Source organism: Lonchura striata, chromosome 5 (genome assembly GCF_046129695.1).
Source record: "Lonchura striata isolate bLonStr1 chromosome 5, bLonStr1.mat, whole genome shotgun sequence".
Lineage (NCBI taxonomy): Eukaryota > Metazoa > Chordata > Aves > Passeriformes > Estrildidae > Lonchura > Lonchura striata.
Genome location: NC_134607.1, coordinates 18,244,496 through 18,263,117, shown reverse-complemented (window position 1 = coordinate 18,263,117; position 18,622 = coordinate 18,244,496). Strand labels below are relative to the sequence as shown.

Genomic DNA, 18,622 nt, shown 5'->3' with positions numbered 1-18,622 from the left:
CTGCACCAGCTGAAAATCACTCTTTAATCACTCCTGTCTGGTGTGTTTCTCATGCCCAGAGGAGGGTTCCACTGCCTCTCCCAAGCCAAGGCTGGGATAAGAGGGCTGCTCCCAATTACACAAACATAGATAATGCAATGCTCATGATTTAGAAGGTACTCACACACTGTTTGCTTGGGTGAGAGCCTGGAATAATTATCTTGAATCCAAAGTGACACCACTCCAGCCCTCCCTAACTTCGGAACTGATGCCCTCTGTGGAGGCTTGGAGGTGATGCTGTTTGATGAAGGTTGGCAGGCATTAGAAACCTCACCAGTTTCTCACACCACCTTATGGGAGCACCAGAGCCCTGAGAGCCCACATCTCCCTCTGCTACCCAGTCCCTCAAACACTCTGACCTGAGCAGTAACCAGTGGGACTCACCCCACAAGGTTGTGGGGATCCTTGCACAGCATTAGAGGATGTAGAGGGGCTCAGCTACCTGCTGCCCTGTTCAGACCAACCTCTCCCTCTGGTCTCAAAGCAATTGACCACTGCAAAGCCCGGGCACAATTTTCTAAGCCACTGACCTGGACTAAACTCTCCCTAGTCCTTGGTGCTGACTGGCTTTTCCAACAAGAGACTCTGGTGATTACTACTAGCAGCAAGTCCATTAGTGAAGCAGAAAATAAACTTTATCAAGGTGGTCAATGATGGAGAAAACCTCACTCCCTTAGGTGGTGAGAGAAATAACATTAGCAGCAGCAGGAGGACCAGCACCATACTGGAGCAGGGTGGGAGGAGCTGCAGTTAGCTGGGTAGCCCATCTCTTGCCTCAGCAGGACAGCTGTTTTTAGCACTGGCTTCATTACCAAAAGCAAGTTACTCTGGCTGGCTTGAGCCACCTCACAACCTATCTAGTGCTTATTTCCCTCTCATACCTAAAAGACATACATTTTCCCATGGGTGTAGAACAGACCAGACAGGGAGTTATGAATACACTAGCCACTGCAGGGGGATGTGCAAGAAGGGTTTGACCTGGTGCAGTTCTCAGACCCAGCAGGACCAAGCTATTTGTCCCTCTTGCACAGCCAAGGGACCACATGGCAACTGGACAGCCTGCAGAGGCAATGGGTCACTCACCTCAGCAGCCAAGGAGGGCTGTGGTGAGCAGCACCTACACAGAGAGGGTATGAGAGGGTCCCAGTCCCCACACAGCAAAGACAGCCTAGAAATCACTCATCAAGGCAAATACACCAAGCCCTGGCACCTCTTGTGATACTGACTGGCTACTTTCACCTTTTCGGTACCTCAAAAGAGCAGGTGACACCAATGCTTACTGCCATAGCCCCCACACTGAGGCACACCTGCCCACTGACCATGCACAGGATTCACCACATAGAAGAAGGCACATGAGCAGAGAGGAGTCCTGCTACCATCACAGCTCAGGAAAAGTAACCAGTGCTGGAGCCCACGCTATGCTCCACCTCTCACAGGAGGAACAACTCAGCTAATGAGCCCTTTTAGTGGCTATGGTGTCAATCAGGGTGAGCAGCTGAGGCTGCAGGGCTGCAGCACAGGTGGGTTTGCAGGCTCTCACACCGTGTCTCACCTGTTTGTAGTTTAGTGCTCATTTCCATGGACAGCAGCAGGATGTGATGTTCCATCCCTCCCCCCATCACTGCCACCAGACCTGAGGTGCCTCAGGCCTTGCAGAGGTCCTAGGCAGGCACCGGGTGGAAGCTTCCTTGTTGGGATCTGGGAAAACTTCAGGGTGTGCAGCCTGACTTCAGAACGTGCAAGTCCCCTTCATGCTACAGAGCATTTTGGGCTCACCAGGATGGCAGGAAACACCATGGCATGTGTTCAGGGCTTTGGATTCTCTTTCAGTCCATTTTCAGTAGGTGCTTATTATCATTACTATCCCAAGTGAACTCAAACTCTGGAAGCATGCAGGAGCATCTAGGAATGTGTGCCAGGAAGAAGATTTACAACAAAATTCGTTTATTGTTAATCTCAGTTTTTTTCTCTTTGCACTCTGTGGATTTGTTTGACACATTCCTGACAGAGGCATAAAGCCTGATATGAAGAGCTTATGTCAGTATAACATGTCCAATCATCAAGACTGTGTGAGCACCAGCCCATATCTTTTCTCATGCTCAGGTTCCAAAAAATGCCTACTCCAATATTTTTATATGCCCAGACTCAAACACATATGCTGCATAGTTGCTCCTATAGGACCAATAACCTAGAAATCAGGGGATGTAAAATAAAACATAAGTCAAGTGGAGTAAGAAACTTCAGCCCTTCCACGTCCAGAAGAACTTGTTCATGGCTGGTCCTAAAGAAAAAGAACAAAACCAGGCAAAGCACCTACTTTTCTTACTTTTTATATAAAATAGACATTTACATACATTTTCTTCTGCAAAGACTTTGAGCATAATTCCTTGATGTGAAATTTAGCCATAAATCCCACCGTGAAAAAAGACTTTGCAAATTCCTGCATCACTGACATACATCCAGCTGCTGCTAAGAGTGAATTTATTTTTGAAATATTTCTAATCCATGGGCTGTTTTCTTGTGGTTTTGTTTTTGTTTGGTTGGTTTTTTCTTTCTTAAAAAGATATGCACATTTAATTTTAAAAAATTAGATACAGAAATAAGAACCATATGAACAACAGGCAATGCAAACAACTTCTGCATGAGAGGAACACGCAGCATGACATCCACTTCAGGCAGAGATTTCTACAGTAATACAGTTGTGTTACAGTAGTAACTTTTACAGAGGATACCACTGGGGGTATTTTCCAGAAGAAAAAATTCATAGCAATTCAGTACAAACATGGCAATGAACTTTTGCACAAAGTTATCAAGGTTACCTGAAGCAACTTTGCCACATTAAAACACCAGTGAATGCCAAGCGCTGTTTTTTTTTCTTTTTTTTTTTCCTTTTTTTTTTTCCTCTTTTGCTGCTGGGCTTAAATGTACATGAAAGCAAAATGGTGCATTTTGAAATTGCTGCAGTAGACTGAAGGTTGGGGAAAAAGCCCTCTAAGGGCTAATTTTTTCCCAAGATTGTGCATAATTGAATATATGAAAGATAGAAATTGAGCACTTGGTCAACTTAATCACATAAAGATTGAAGAGACTTAAGCATACACCAGCTGTTTCAATGAGCTGGAGGACAAGTGGGGCAAAAGACTAGACATTTAGAATATAATAATATTCTAAATCGCTTAATTAATAAATTGGACTGACAATTATCTTATTTCACCAAATATTGTACATCATATCTGGCCTAGTTTCTGTAACTGTGGAGAAGCTTTCATAGTTTTAGATCATTTTAGGGGTGTCCAGCCTCCCCTGCAAGTTAGGCTCTTTATTTTGAATTTTTTTGACTTATATTTCTTTCTACCTCCATGCATGCATGCCCAGCCCCCTGTCCTCCTCATGATCTCTGGAATGAAGGCAATTTGCACTGCTGCATTCACTTACTGTTTGGCCAAAACAAATTGCCTGCACATTTCTAGGAAAATCTAGTCTAAGGAGTCCATGAGAGAAAGAAAATACCCCCTACTGCATCATTTATCCTGGGGGACAAAAAAGGGATGGAAGCAAAGAATGCTGGAATTTAAATAAGCAATAAAATAAAATCCATCAGCTGCAAATATTATCCATGGGGAAAGGAAAAAGCAACACAAATATTATGTTTCTCATTTTGGATTAAAATGCACAGTGAGTACATGAGAGTCCTGTCTAATCAGCTTTCCATTAATTCTCTGCTTTGAAATTAGTGAGCACTGAGGTTTAGCCAATGCAACTTGCAGAGAGCATGAACTCTCCCCCACCAGGCAGATCTTCAGCCATTTATTAATCTGCAATCTCTGCTAACCATGCTAAGCACTGGAACTGGTAGAAAACAATGTATTTATAAGTCTTTATTTTAGAACATTTCCTATGATTAATTAAGATAATATAAAGTTACCACAAGGTAAGTTGCTCAATTTATCATGCACAATGGCGTTCCATTTTGGTGGAGGTAACCTGTCTCACATCATACTCCACTCTTTGCCTGCAATAAATCTGTGACATGATTGATGCCCTGAACAAACACAGGGCTTCAGCATGGGTGCCAACAGGACAGAGTTAGCTCAGAACTTCACAGGGGGTTTAATTGCTTTGGTAGCCCATGGTCTGAGCCATTCTCCAAATCTGCTGCCAGTTTGCAGACTGTCATCCTGCATAGATGGGGTTATAAAGTGCTGGTTTAGGAATGTGGGGTTCATTATTGAGCTCTCCTCTCTCCAAAACTAAAACAAACCCAGCTCCAAAATGTGAAGAGCCAGCCTTTCAGCACAGAAATGTAAACTGCTTCAACTGGCATTAAAATCCTTGCATATGTTATCAGCCTAATTCAGGCAAATGGATATGCCTTGCCTTCCAACCAAACCACCTCCCTTACTGGGGCATGGTCTCATCTTTCTCCATTTTCTGCAAGCAAGACAGTGTTGCACAACTGGTAATCAATCCTTCTCCAGGATCTGGGAGGGGGGCATCCAAAGCTGTATTACACTTCCACACATACACGAATTTTAGAAGGTCAGGATAGCTTTGATCAGCTTTTAGGACAAGCAGGAGACAGTAATTTCTACCAGGTCTCTCAGGAAAGACAAACTAAGATTTATGCTGAAGTTAAAAACATAAAACTAAGTCTTCCTCCTCACAAAGCATTGCTATAAAAAATACAACTTCTGTATTTGAAAAAATATGTTTCATTGGCCACTATTTAAAACCACAAACTGCAGTGAGGCCAGTATAATATATAGTATTTATTTAATATATATTCTGAGGCAAAGCTTATAGCTGATACATATTTTTAAAGGAGGCACATGTTCCCCCTGACCTTCAGCTGGCTGCTGGAACACTCTGCAGATGCCTCCTCCTTGGGGGTCCTGCATGGTACCACTGTCAGAGCTGCACCACTGTTCTGTCAGCCCCCAAATTCACTGCACCACAGCCATTCTGGGCACACAGGCCTTTGGGAAGCTGTCCCAAAGACAGGCTCACCTTGGGGACAGGCAGAGAGCTTTCTGGTGCAGGTACCTCTGAATATCCCAGCAAGGAACCATCTACGACTTTGCACTGCGTGCTGCGGAGCTGATTGCTGTCAGAGGCCATGTAAGCTTTGGTGTCCCCATCCCATGGGATTGTGCTGCCATGATGTCACCTCCTCCAGGCCATCCTGGCAGCCCAGGGGTGTGCAGATCTGCTGTGTGCACAGCAGCCAGCAGAGCACCTGCACTGGGGACCTGCAGAAATGTCAGTTCAGCCAGTCCACAGCCACAGCAGTCGTGTGGAGAAATGAGAGAGGGATGCTGATCCAGCCCCAGGAGCTCAAACCTGCCCCAGGCCCCATGAAGTAAAGTAGCCTGCTTGGGCTGGGAGCAGAAAACTCAACAGTGAAGCAATTTGCTTATTCTGATCCCAGTGCTCCCCTGGAAGCTGGTTTGGAGGGAGAGAGCCCAAACATTCATGGTGCCACCTCTTCCCCCCGCAGTGTTTCACTTCTGCCCAGCTGTAGCTGGGTCTCCTTGGCCAGTGGGGACCAGTCCAGCCTGGTCTCAGGGGGTGCACAGCCATGGCTCTGGCAGGTCCATAAACCCTGGCAGGGTAGACAACTGTACCTGGACTCCCTGTGAGCTCCAAACACAGCTGGAGTCACACCAATAATCCATCAGTAACCTGACCACCACCACCACCAGGCTTTTCAAATGGAACCAGCAAAACCTCCAGCACATGGCTGAATCATCCACTGAGGGAATTTGGAGTGTGTTGAGGTGCCATGGCCAGCTAAATTGACACCACAGGGATGCCTGACACACAGGCTTTTCCTGACAGATGTGTTTTAGGGCATTGTACACCTAACTGAACTGTACTAATAATGCCAAACCCTGGGCTGCTGGACACAGTCAAGCTCAAACAAAACAACTTTTTTAGCAGTTTAGTGCTGCAAGAGGAGCAAAATGATGACCGACCCTGATGTCCAAACCCAAAGGCAGGAAGCAGATCCCACTAACACTCCCTGGGAACTGGTGCAAACCCTGGTGGAAGCAGCACAAGTGCTGCTATTGCCGGGCCAGTGTGATCCAAAGTGCTCTGCAGCCACTTGCCTTAGAATCATGAGAGGGAATTATTCCAGCACGCCTCATTGGTACTCCCTTTTTCTAACTTCAGACAATAAGAGTCACAATGCCCAACCATATGGCCAGCTGTGAAGGATATTGCCCAATTCATATACAACAGAGAAAATATATTAATTATTTGATTATTATAAGTTAAATAAATAAAGCTCAAAAATAAAAGCCCCAGTTCTGAAGAGAATTTGTTTTTCCTACATCAGTATTTAAAAATATAGATTTATGACTGATCAGCTATAGGTAATTTTCTGTATCTCTTAGGGGAATGGTGAGAACACTTTGACCAATAATTTTGCAAGTGTTGTCACCATGATAAATGGGCTTTGTCCCTGCACACCCATAAAAGAACCTCCTTCGTACCTTTCCAGGCTAGGAAACGTTCCCTAATCTCCCTGTGGCTTTACTTTACCTCCTATATTGATTAGATAGGTTGTTTGTTTTCCAAACTGGGGACTGAGCAGGAGGACAAGTAATCCTAGAGCTTCCCATTGTCTTTGGATGCTTCAATTTTTTTCAGAGTAATAATTATTTGGCCTGGAGGGAGAGGGCAGGGCAAAGGGTAAAGCCATATCATATTTGACAAAAGTGACATAATGAACCTGAATTATTACAAAATTATTTTCTAATGAGTAACACATTCAGGCTAGGTTTTCCCTCAAAGGATCATCTGTCCTACTTGTAGAATTATCCTTCCAAGGTGATATTTAAATAGTTTCCCCTTTCTTTAGAATAATTTTCAAGTCCCATTTAGAGCTGTGAAAATGACCATCATTTCCTCAGCATTAACCCCTTAGAACCTTTTTTATGTGACCATTATGACCATCTTTCCTGTCTACAGCACTTGCAATGAAGCCCATCAGTGGTGCTCTACATGAATGAGGTGAGCCTGTGTGGAGGAACAGGAAGTGCTACTTCAGCCCTGCTGCAATGGATGAGTGCTTTGTCTCCATAGTTTCCCTGGTGACAACCAAGATATTGAAGGTACCTGTCCCACCCACACTCCTGGTGTGACTAAAATGGGTTCAGCCTAGACATAAATCTTGATTAAAGGAAGGTTTTCATTCATGCTACAGCATGTCCCACAGGACCTGAGTGTCTCCTATAACTTTGATCGGACCTAAGCGTGCATTCCAAGTTTGCCTTCCATAATTCTGAGTCCTATCAAAGTTCTTTCAGCATCACTTTGAGCAACGGGCTTCCACCACACTCTTCTCCAAGGGGCATGAGTGTCCTTCTGCTGGTGACTGATTGCTATGTTTGGTCTTTCTCCTGGACTTCTTGAAACCGTTTCTCCAAGCGATCCAGTTTGGCCAGATTCTCCTTTAGCAGCTTGCTGTTTGGAACCAGCTGTAAGGCTTTCTCATAGTAGTCACGGGCAGTGATGTAGCTCCCCTGCAAAGAAAATGCGTGGTAGGTCTCATTCACGTTCCACACAGAAAGTTTGTTCCAAGGGTAAAGTGAACAACGAGATACAGGGGAAACAGGAGTTTAAAAACCCTGACATTGCTGGGTTACAAAAAGACTTCTTATTTATGAAAAAGATCAAAAAGTGTTGTTAACCTAAATTTGAGGAAACTCACACAGCAAGAAATAGTTTTACAGTTTTTTGTTATGTTGCACCAGAAGAGTTAATTTTACTCAGCAACAGGATAGCTTAAGGACATTGCACAATGTGACTCCTTAAAACCCAAATGATAATGATATGCTAAAGTATTCAAAAGAATAAGCAACCACAGGGTAGGCTATTTCCATAATTTCATGCCAGTATTCTGCATTAGACATCTTTATTAAATTAATCAGGTAGAGAAGAACCTTAAAAGTCAACTCATGGTGACATTTTTCTAAGGTAGGTCAGCAACTGAAGCAGGAAAGCTTTTGAGAGGAGCAGGTTGCTCCTTGCAGCCTGCACTCTAAAATGGGAACTCTATCTGGGGTGAAGAGACCTTCCTCTTTTTTGGCTAAAATATGTCAAGGGGGGCTTGGTGTTCACAAACGTGCAACTCTTGGCAGTCTGAAATCCATTTAGCTTTTTTATCCTGTGTAGTAGTGTCTGCACCTGGCAGCTTAAGGAAAACCAGAAGTGTCATACCTTGATGTGCTCAATGCCTCCCATATTCATCCAGGCCTGTGCTTGGTCTGGGTTGAGCTCCACAGCCCGTTTATAGCTCTGCAGAAACATGAAACATTTCTAGGTTTAGAGTCTGACTCTTCAAACAAAATCAGTACTGGAGGGGAAAGAGAAAAACAGTTTCTTCTGCTGAAGCCGTTCAGAATGTAATTCAAATTCCTCTCATACACACAAAGTGAATTTCAGTTTCTTTGCAGAAGAGGCATAGACTGTACTGCTCCATGGCTCAATTAATCTCAAAGTTTTTCCCTGCCAACGTGCATTTTTCCTGCTTTCTGAGAGGAGCCACACTTGCAACCCTGTCCCTGCTCCCTGCACCACTGGGGGCTCCTGCACATCAAGGTCATTTCCTTAGGCAGTGCCAAGTACAGTGCCTGTCAGCTACAAGCCATTGCTCTTCATCTGCACGGCTTTCATTTGGAGCTGGCAGCAGACTCTGGTACAGCCACTTGCGTGGTTTCACAAGGACCTGAGGGCAGTGCTTTCCTTCCCCACTGATGTTGAGTGTGGGAGAAAAAGCAATTAGGACCTTCTGGAGTCTGTCAAACAGCACTGGTTTTACATTGTCACAACAGGAAAGGATTTTCAAATAAGGATTAAGCATCCCGATAGGGATATTGAGAATATTCAGAACAATCCAAATAATATTTTCTGAATCAGAGAATAATGGAATGGTTTGGGTTGGGAGTGACTCTAAATATTATCTACTTCCAGATCCCCTCCTACAGGAGTGACACCTTCCACTAGACTAGGTTGCTTCTGTACTATTTAATGCTAACATAATTTCTGAGCTAGCAAGCATCCTTCTTCACAGGATAACCAACCTCTCAGTTATTGGCTTCTGAGGTGAGATATAACAACATGGTGACCTCTCATAGGAACCCAAGCTTCCAGCTGAGCCACCTGGAGCTGGTCCCTGACAGCAAGAGGGACTGGATGGAGCAAAGGTGAATCCAACCACAATTCTGTACTTAACCCCTCAGAGCAGGGAGCGCTATTTCCATTCAGGAATGAGGAAAAAAGCTGCAATTAAGTCTGGTAAAGTTAGCTGCCTCCTAGCTTTCTCTGTACTAGTGATGGACTCTGAGCTCCTAAGGCAAACATCCAGAGTGTGTGTACCAGGGAGTTTTATGCACAATGAGCAAACTCTATCTTTTAGCCTATAAAACCACAGGTAGGTCTTAGAGCAGTCATACCTCAAAAGCTTTGTCAAGGAGATTCTGTTCTCTTAGCTGGTTTCCTTTAGTGAAAAAAAGCTCTGAAATGACTTTTGGATCCTTTGGTTTTAGCTGAAGCGCTTTTTCTATAACTTCAAGTGCCTGTGAAAAAGCAAGAGGACATTGTGTACCTTCCACTCAATACCTTCCCACTTCTCATTCTTTCCTCACCACTATGGATTACCAGCATAAGAACCAGCTTTCTCCATCCTTTGTTTGCCCCACATCATTAACACACAGGCAAAAGAGATTTTTAAATGCCTGGGGCTGATGGGCACAGGGGCTGACAGCAGCAGGAGGTGTAAGTGATAAGAAAACCATCCCGCTTAGCTTCAGTCTTAGTATGTAGATAAACTGAAGGTTTTAGTGAAGAAATAACCTACTGAATGTGTGCTGAGGCACATGACATGTCCCCGGAGAGAAAAATTCAACCTGAGCTCTGTGTGTGAGCCCTTGGGACAAAGGTATCCCATGCCACGGTACCTTGGCATAGAGCTCCTGCTTGCTGTAGATGGCTGACAGGAGGCGGTAGCACTCCAGGCACTGCACGTCCTCATTAAGGATGTGGTTTGTCATCTTCTCAGCTTCCTTTGTGCGCCCCATCATCGCCAAAACCTGCGCCTGTAACAGAGCCCCGTTACCAAGTGTTACGCTCTCGATTAGCTCAGCCCTCTGCCACACGCTGGGCTGCACCCAGAGGCTGCTGCCCTGCCCCTGCCCTCGCTCACCAGCGCCAGTCGGATGTCCTTGCTCGAAGGCTGCAGCGCTGCCGCTTCCCTGTACACCTGCAGGGCCTCCTCGTATCGCCCCGTGTTGTAATACAGAGCCCCCAGTGGGGACAGGATCTCAGCCTTCCGCGACACCTTCAGTGCCCTGGAGGTTGGGGAAAAGGCAAGCTTCGAGCTCATGGGAGGAGCAAAGGGAAATAGCGGGGTGGGCTTGTGTGGGGATGGAGAACCAAAGCTCTGCATCATCCCAGCCTAGGAAGCACAGATTTCAAGTCCTGGGGAGGGATAAATGTGCCCACAGCAGTAATCCCACCAGCCCCCTGAGAAGGAGACTGCAGCAGGGGTGGAGATGATTGACGTGATGAAACCTGGGAAATGCAAGCACAAATCTATATGCCAAAAAGAAGGCAAAAGTATTCCCACCCAATCCATCCTGCTGTATACCAGGAGTCAGAGCCTGACTGTTGGAACACTGCTGGGAAGGGCCAGAGTTCCCAACAGTGCCAAGGGTTTGGTGCTGAGCTGTGCAGCACTTATGGCTGTTCCTGGTGCAGCAACCACAAACACCTTCAGGCAGGATGGGAGTTGTGGTAATACAGCCTGCTCCTGCCATCTAGAAACCTCCAAATTTATCATCAGAGCATCCCCCAGCTAAAAGCAGCGGTGTCCATCCTGGGGGCTTGGGAATAGTCCAGGGAAATCAACACTGCCTGAGCCCATGCTGCCTTTCCAAGCACTCCCCAAAAATAGCCAAATCTAGTTGCAAAGAGGTGGAGTGTGAAGGGAGCAAACCCCACGCATGCACTGATAGATCCACATAACAGAAACTCTTGAGCAGAAACAAGCCATTCAGGGGCAGGAGGAAACCCTCTGTCTCCCACCCCAAATCCTCACCTCTTGTACCACACTTCAGCCTCTTTGTTCTGCCCCAGGGAGCGGTGAAGCCTGCCCAGGTTCACCATGGCCACATGGTGAGTGGGGCTCAGGAGGATGGCCTGCCTGTAGTGGGACACGGCTCTCTCAGGAGACCCTGGAGAGGCAAACAGCCATTAAACAAAAAAAAAAACTGTGCATCAGAAAAAGCCTGTCTCAAACTCAGCACACGGTACTGTTCTAGCTTTCTTTCTTCTATTGCTCTATGCATGTGTCCTGGTGTGACTTTATGATGCTTCTATTATCCCCATTCATCTGTTTAGCCTAGAAATAAGTTTTGCACCTGTAAGACCTTCCAAAAGCAAAGAGGGGAGTGAAGAAGTGCAGCATTTGTTATCAGAAACTGCATTTGCTCACCTGCATCGCTCCCACAGACTGTGTTGTCTGCAGATGGCAGGACAGAGCTGTCCTTTGCTTTTTAGTTAGTTTTATCTAGCTGAGGCAGAGAACTTCCCTGGACTGTGTTTTTTTCTTTTTCTTGGACCTGTTCAAACCTGTTCTGGACTGAACACCCAGAAGAGCACCAGCAGCTCACACCTGTGGCCACCAGGCCAGGCCTGGGCCGTAGCATTTCCAGCACTGGAGAGACTGATAACAGACTGGGTGAGCCAAGCTACATCCCACAAAGGGGCCTTTCTGAGTTTGTCATCTCTTCTGGAGCAGCAAGAGGTTTTATTATTTAGTATTGTTCATTTTTTGTGCTGGTGAGTGCTTTTCTGGTTAAATAATCAAATTTTTTGCACTTTTCTCCAAGGAAATCTTTACTTGAACCAATTGGGAGAGGGGCTGCTTAAATCTGCTTTCTAGAGCAACCCCTTTGGAGGTTTTCTCCCAAATTTGCCCTAAACCAGGACAGCATGGAAACATTTTGAGAAAGAAATCCTGCCTCAGCATTTTGAATCTAAGCATAAAAGAAATTGCTGTCCAAACAAAGATTTAGTCCCCAAAATTCAGAGACAATCCTGAGAAATAGATTTTCTAGGGGTGGGTTTTTTGCAAGTTGAGGATACGGTCACAACAAGATGACTCCTGAGTGAAAGCACCCTCTTGGTCATGCAGCAGTGGGGACACCACCCCTGTGCTAAGGACAGAGCCCACCTCAGGGAAGGGGCTGGGGCGCATGTGCCATCTCCTGGTGGAGCATCCTTTCACCCTGGCCCACTGGAGAAACAGGCAATGAGGAATGAAGAACAAGCCCCCAGTATTCCTCACAACACCACCAGAACTGCAAATAGTTTCAGCCCTCTCCAAACAGAGATTATTCCCTCCTCCTCTGCTGTGTTGCTCTAAACTCCAGCTCAGTCTCTGTGTATTGCTCAACAGGACTGGGAGTAGCTGCCAGGGACCAGCTAATTCCCACTCTGGGCAATAAATCCCAGAGCAGAGGTGGCCAGGTGGTTATTTTGGTGCATGTAGGCAGCATCTCTGTGCTCCACAGGAGCCATTGGGTGGCACTGCTTCGCTGTGTGAAAATGTGTAAGGTCCTGCAGCCCATGACATCACCGAGCACCACAACAAAATACAAGGAAAAAGTGCAAGATCACTACTCCAATGCATAAAGTTCTACTTCTAATAATGTATTTTTATTTAGCTAAATAATGGTAAAAGTATAAAGTTCCAGCATTTTAGCAATGCAAATATTGCATTTTTAATCCCAGGGCTCATTTAATTGGTTTGCAAATTCCAGACCAGATAATCTCCTGATGAAAACCAATACTCAAAGAGCTTTGTCCACCAACAAAGCTTTTCACTGTTGGCATTTTTTTAAACTGATTCACTTCACAATGTACTTAATTCCATTTCGAGTTGGAAAACAGATCTCGAAAACAGCCAGTGCATATTAGGGCACTGAACATGCTGCTGTGGGAATTTTGTTTTCATAGCTTCACAGATCAATTTTTGTTTTTCTGAGACCATCTATACAACCTAAAATATACACAGACACATCTCAGCAGCTCCTTTATAGGAGTGAACAGGAACAACTGTGGAGAGGTTTAGAAGTGTTGAAGATTCACCTAAGGCTGAGGACATGTTGTTCAAGGTATGACTTTTTCAAAACATCCAGCAGCAGCCTTGATTTTTCCCCACCACTGAGCAGGCAGATGTTTTTGAAAATTATATCTACAAAACATTCTGGGAAGCAGCTGGGCACGCACTCCAGTCCCTCAACCAGGCAGCTCCTCCCCTGCTCTGCACACAGGGGTAACATGCATCGTTAAGGGAGCCACACTCAATGTCTGTGACCACTGCAGAGCTGTCTGGAGTTGTGGCTCCCCAGAGCCAACTCTTGCTGGAGGCTTGCTGCACACAGCTCTGCAGGTTAATTGGCATGGTGCTTCACAGCATCTCCCTGTGCGGCCGGCGCAGAGCGCAGCCGGTGACACGCTCACCAGCAGCCACTGCCTTCACGCCTTGTCATGTCTCTAGGAGGGTTATTGGCACATCATGCCCCTAGAATCAAGAGTCAGTGGGATTTTTTCCAGTTCTTTGTCTGTAGGGAAGCGTAGGAGTAAACCAGGAAATGATAGTTTTGACTTTGGCAGAGTACGAAAGTGCAAAAACCAGAATGTGCTCTGCACTACATTTGAACCACAAATTTTGGCAGGAATAGGACAGTTTATCTGGGCCGGCAAGCAAAGATGAATACAACATCACAGGGAAATTACTCAGGAATTTTTATTATTCGCAAGCTTGAATTTTGCCAGGGCCCAAATACAGATCCTGAACCTCTTTTGCTAATGCTATAATGCCTCTTTTGACTGATTCTGGTTTTGCATTTGTTTCACACTGGTACTACAGAGGGGTGATGGCCAAGTGTCAGTTCAAAGACAGAAGAGCCAGGAGACTGACAGACCATCATCCCTTCTTCTCAAGCACCACTGGAGTTGGGCACATGTAATAGGGAAAAAAGGGACAGCAACCACACACTTCAAGCCTACACTATTTCATCATTGAGTCTTGACCGTGTTCTGGAGGAACCACAGATAACAGTCCTTTTCCACTAGTCATTCATCAAACTTAGCCTTGCTTATAAAGCTGTCAACAAAAGGTGGCAATTAAAGTGATTGTTGTTATGTGAATGCCAGAAAGTGCCAAGGAAGTTGGATGGGAACCAGGAACCCAGAAAATAAAGGATGCCATTACAGGGCTCCTCAAAAATCAATTCACCCCACAGTGTATGAGGTTTTGTTTTCACAGATGATTGTGGTTTAAAGGCCATGTTCCTTTGTAAAGTCATGGCACTCAAGCCTTAGAGTCAAAGAGCTACTTTGTCACAAAGTGGGGCTGCACGTGCTCCAGAGACCATAATGATCCATTTGTATGCCTGTGATTTGATTTGATGTGGCCATGCCCTGCTGGAAAAAAGGCAGTACTGTCAGGGTGCTGCCCAGCACACACTGTAGAGGGCAACTGCCTGTGTGAAGATGGTGAGAAACACTGAAGGGAGCAGTGGGGCGGAATGCTCCTGCTGCACAGTGCCTGCACTGATTACGAATTCCAGTGCACTGTGCCCTCTCAGCAGCACAGGGATATTTATTTCCAAGCTACCATGGAGGCACATCTATTGCCTTGGAAGCTTTTGACACCCTTTTAGATGTGTACTGCTGAATAAAATAAATCAGAGCATAGAAGGCAGAGAGGGAAAAGTCCCGTGCTCCCTCTCACTTACCAGTATCAACCAGGAAAACACCGTAGTTGTTGTGCAGATCGGAGCTCTCTGGACAATTCTCTATGCCAGCCTTATAGACCTCCTCAGCTTCCTTAAGCCGTTCCTTGAAAGAGAAGGAGATTTCTTAGCCATGGCAGAAAAGTTGTCAGCACCATTTGCTGCACACCTGCATTCTGTGACAGCTCCCTTGCTGCACAGGAAGCTTGGGGAGTCCACACCCACCCCACCTTCCAAGAGGCCAAAATTTTACCCCATGGCATGGATGTGCTATAGCTGCCATCTGGTATCCCAGAGCAGTTCAGACAGCTTTCCCCCATGCCTTTGCCACCTGTGGAACGCCTGGAAAAGGTGGTGCCTGTGCAGTGCCAGTGAGCCCCCAGCTGGGCACATGCCCAGCCAGGAAAAACACAGCAACAGGGATTGGGTTGGTTCTGTTGAGAAATATCTGTTCTCTGGGAGCAGATATGTTCCAATGTATTTGTTTAATGAGCATCTCACTGGCTAACTTTTCCCCTCTGGAGCTCTGTTGTTCTTTCCTTAAGTAGTGAGGAAAATATAAGGAATGAAAGCCTGCTGTGTTGATGGCTAGGGAGAAAGTGCAGGGGGATAAAGGAAGCTGGAGAAAGATGGAGGGTGGTGAAAGAGCAGGGAAATTGGACAGATTCAGATAAAAACCGGGAGCTGTCAGTGTGTGAGGTGGAGTTCAGTGGGACTGATGAGACACACCACCGTGCTGATTCCCCACATGCACTTAGCTCTTATTTTGCATAGATTTCAGGGAGGTTTGCTGATGCTGAACATTTCTAGAAAATATAGATCTTTTTCTTGGGAACACCCTGCCTACAGACAGCATCCTACTGGCTGGGTTCTGTCTAGCCTGAGCTATGGGCAGCCTGGTCCTGAAACAACAATCAGGTTTTTCCTTTGGATCAAAGAGCAACTTAAAAAGGTTTCCACTTCCCTCCAGTCAGACCATGTGTGCTCACTGCCTGCATGCTCACCCTACTCCCAGAGCCTGGCTGTGGGCTGTGTTTGTGGAAGGAGGCTGAGAACAGAAGAGACAAGCACAGTGCAGAAGGGTGTGAGGTGAGCCTCCAGCACCAAGGATGCTTCTCTCAATTCTTCTCCTTCCACTGAGCAGCACAGCCCTACAGCAACGAACTCCACAGCCTCCCAGGAAAGGAAACTCAGCCAAGTGGCTCTTCACTGAGGAAGGCCTGGAGCTTCCATGCTCAGGACTGAATCCACACTGAAGTAAGAGGCTGGTCCACTCCCAGCTATGGACTCTCCTCAAAGCCTGCAAATGGCTGAGCCCCCTGGGCTTTCCCTGGATTTAAAATCTGTACCTGACAGCAGCTTTTGCTCCACAGCTGCTTAATGTGAGGACTCTTTTCTCACCTCCTATTTCAGAACCAGAGAGCTGGAATAAATTGCACTGGAAGAGGATGACTTGATCGCAGAATCACACAGCTTGCCACAGTAAAGTCTCTTCACATTTACATGATAAAGGTCAGCCAGCAAAAAAGATAAGTGTGCAATAAAGCACAGAAACACGTTTTTAAAAAGTGCTTAACTTTTGAAGTTTTGGATAAATTTATGTGAATTTGACAACATTATTCTGCAGAGTCAGGAAAAGTGTAGTGATCATCAGAATTTAATAAATTGAAGAGCAATTTTTATGCATATTTCCCAAGATTTATGTCTTACTTTCTTTTCCTCTGCCTTTAATTTTCAGCCAATGAATGCAGCTTTGTATGCACATATGTCAGCTTATTTTATTTACTGATCATAAACCAAATTTTTAAGGCAAGGAAGGGCTGTGTTAAACTGGATTAGAGTGTTCCATGTCAAAACATTCACAAATATTGAGCACTTCTAGCACTTTTATGGTGGTTGCATTGCTTTTTTGGCACCTAACATCCTGACCCTGCAGGCCTCAGGCTCATTGCCCAGTCTAACAAAGTATTTGCATTAAAAGCACAGTCAGAAAGTGGCAAGGGTGGAACCTGTTATTCCTGCCAGAGCTTTTCCTCCTCACAGCCTCTCCTCTTCTTAGCAGAAATAGAGCTCCAAGTTCATCAAGGCTTGATTCTCATTAACACTTAATAATGCCACTCCCAGACCTTCATGAAACATTCATCAACCTCACAAAACTCAGAAGACTGGCATAAAAAATGTATGAGATTTTTATGATATTAAAAAAATTGTGCATATGAGAATCTTTCAGTTGAACTCCAGGGTTTTAGGTCTGTTTTTCATAAGGCTCAGTTTTTCAGTTTGGTTATGCCTGAGTAGGCTCTCCTCTGCAGCTAAGTGGGTTAAAAAATTTCTTTTTCTAAGAAAAACACATACACAGAATCAGTTGAAGCTAGGGCCTGAAAAGAGCAACCAAGTAGCACAAAAAGATGGATGAAACTGAAGCTGGGAAGATGGGAAACTGTGGGGAAGCAGTGTTAGAATGTTGTGAAAACAGGCAGCAAAAATGTTTGATTTTTGTTACCAACATGACTGCAGTGATCACAGAAATCAAGGAAAACTGCAATACATTGCAACTGAGTTACAATTCCAAGCAGAAAAAGCAGACAGAAGGGCAAGCATTTATAAAAGGCACAAACAAGCCAAACTGTGCTATACAATACAGCAGTGGATTTTTGTCAGCTCCGGCTTCAGAATCAGCTATCAAGGAGAGGAAAGGGCAATTACATCAAGTTACAGGTTAATTCCCTGGCATCTGAAACATTCCTCTTAGCACCACTTTTTATAGGCATAGAAGGGAAGTAACCTATTTCAGATTCATCCTCTTTAATATGGGGGGACACGCTGAGCAGGACTGACCAAGGCAATCCTGGCACTATTTCACTGTGTCCATACATTTCCCTTTTAGCCTTGGAGCAAAGCTGGGGAAGCAGAAGTTCTCATGGGCACGGTCATCTCACGCAAGTTATTTTAACATGGCACTTTTACCACATCCCTTTCTATCACATCCCAGCAAGAGGGACCCAATGGTGCCTTCCCCAAAGCTCCCCTGGGATGCCATCCTGTAACTGCCTGGCCTCACAGATACCCCTGCAGCTATCACACAGGCTCTGGGCCACAAGGAGACACAAAAATACTTCTATTGCTCAGAGGAAAACCCAAAACTGAAAAAATGAGCTCCTGTCATCATCCTTTGGGCTGAAGATGGTAAAACATCTGCCTCTACCCCTGGAGGGTGTGATTCTGCAGCTCCCAGCCATGAGCAGCAGCAGGTATTGTAGGACAGACCCTGCTGTGGTCACTAGGATGAATGTGTGATGCAGGAGGTGCAGAATCAAGTAGGTATCTGCTATGGCTGAACATGAGAAAGTGTTAAAAGTCTGCAAAAAAATCACTGTTTTCTGAGAAAATTGTATTATCTTTTTTGCCTACCACTTACTCAAGTCACAAGAGGATGAACAATCCATATATAAGAGAGGCGAATTATTGCTGGACTTCCTAAATGGTATTTGCTTTGGGCAGAAGGTCTCAGGACTCTACAGTGGTTTTATTGCTCTGCTGACCTTGCAATTGATTGTTCTAATTAATAATTTCAATTAATATTAAAACCAGATAATACTGCAGAGGACTCATTTCCTGTACTTGCAGAAGACTCTTCATTGATGGGCTTATTCAAAGCACAGCTACCGTTCAACAAGGCTCATCTTTAAATTCATACACTATATTTTGAGATCTGTGCAGATAATATTGATAATATTTGAAATTTTCTTAAAAGGGAAAATTAAAAAAGAACA

General features: G+C 45.2%; 1 protein-coding gene across 1 annotated transcript in view; it reads right to left on the bottom strand.

Annotated features, from left to right (window-relative positions):
* Nucleotides 1–2,353: 2,353 nt before the first annotated feature.
* TMTC1 (transmembrane O-mannosyltransferase targeting cadherins 1) overlaps nt 2,354–18,622 on the bottom strand; it is a 134,145-nt gene continuing 117,876 nt past the window's right edge. The window contains exons 14-20 of the mRNA XM_031507960.2: nt 14,853–14,955; nt 11,144–11,279; nt 10,250–10,394; nt 10,005–10,142; nt 9,501–9,623; nt 8,266–8,343; nt 2,354–7,568 (exon numbers count right to left, since the gene is read on the bottom strand). Coding sequence (XP_031363820.2) covers nt 7,428–7,568; nt 8,266–8,343; nt 9,501–9,623; nt 10,005–10,142; nt 10,250–10,394; nt 11,144–11,279; nt 14,853–14,955 — 864 coding nt within the window. The 3' untranslated portion in view covers nt 2,354–7,427. The remainder of the gene's footprint in view (nt 7,569–8,265; nt 8,344–9,500; nt 9,624–10,004; nt 10,143–10,249; nt 10,395–11,143; nt 11,280–14,852; nt 14,956–18,622) is intronic.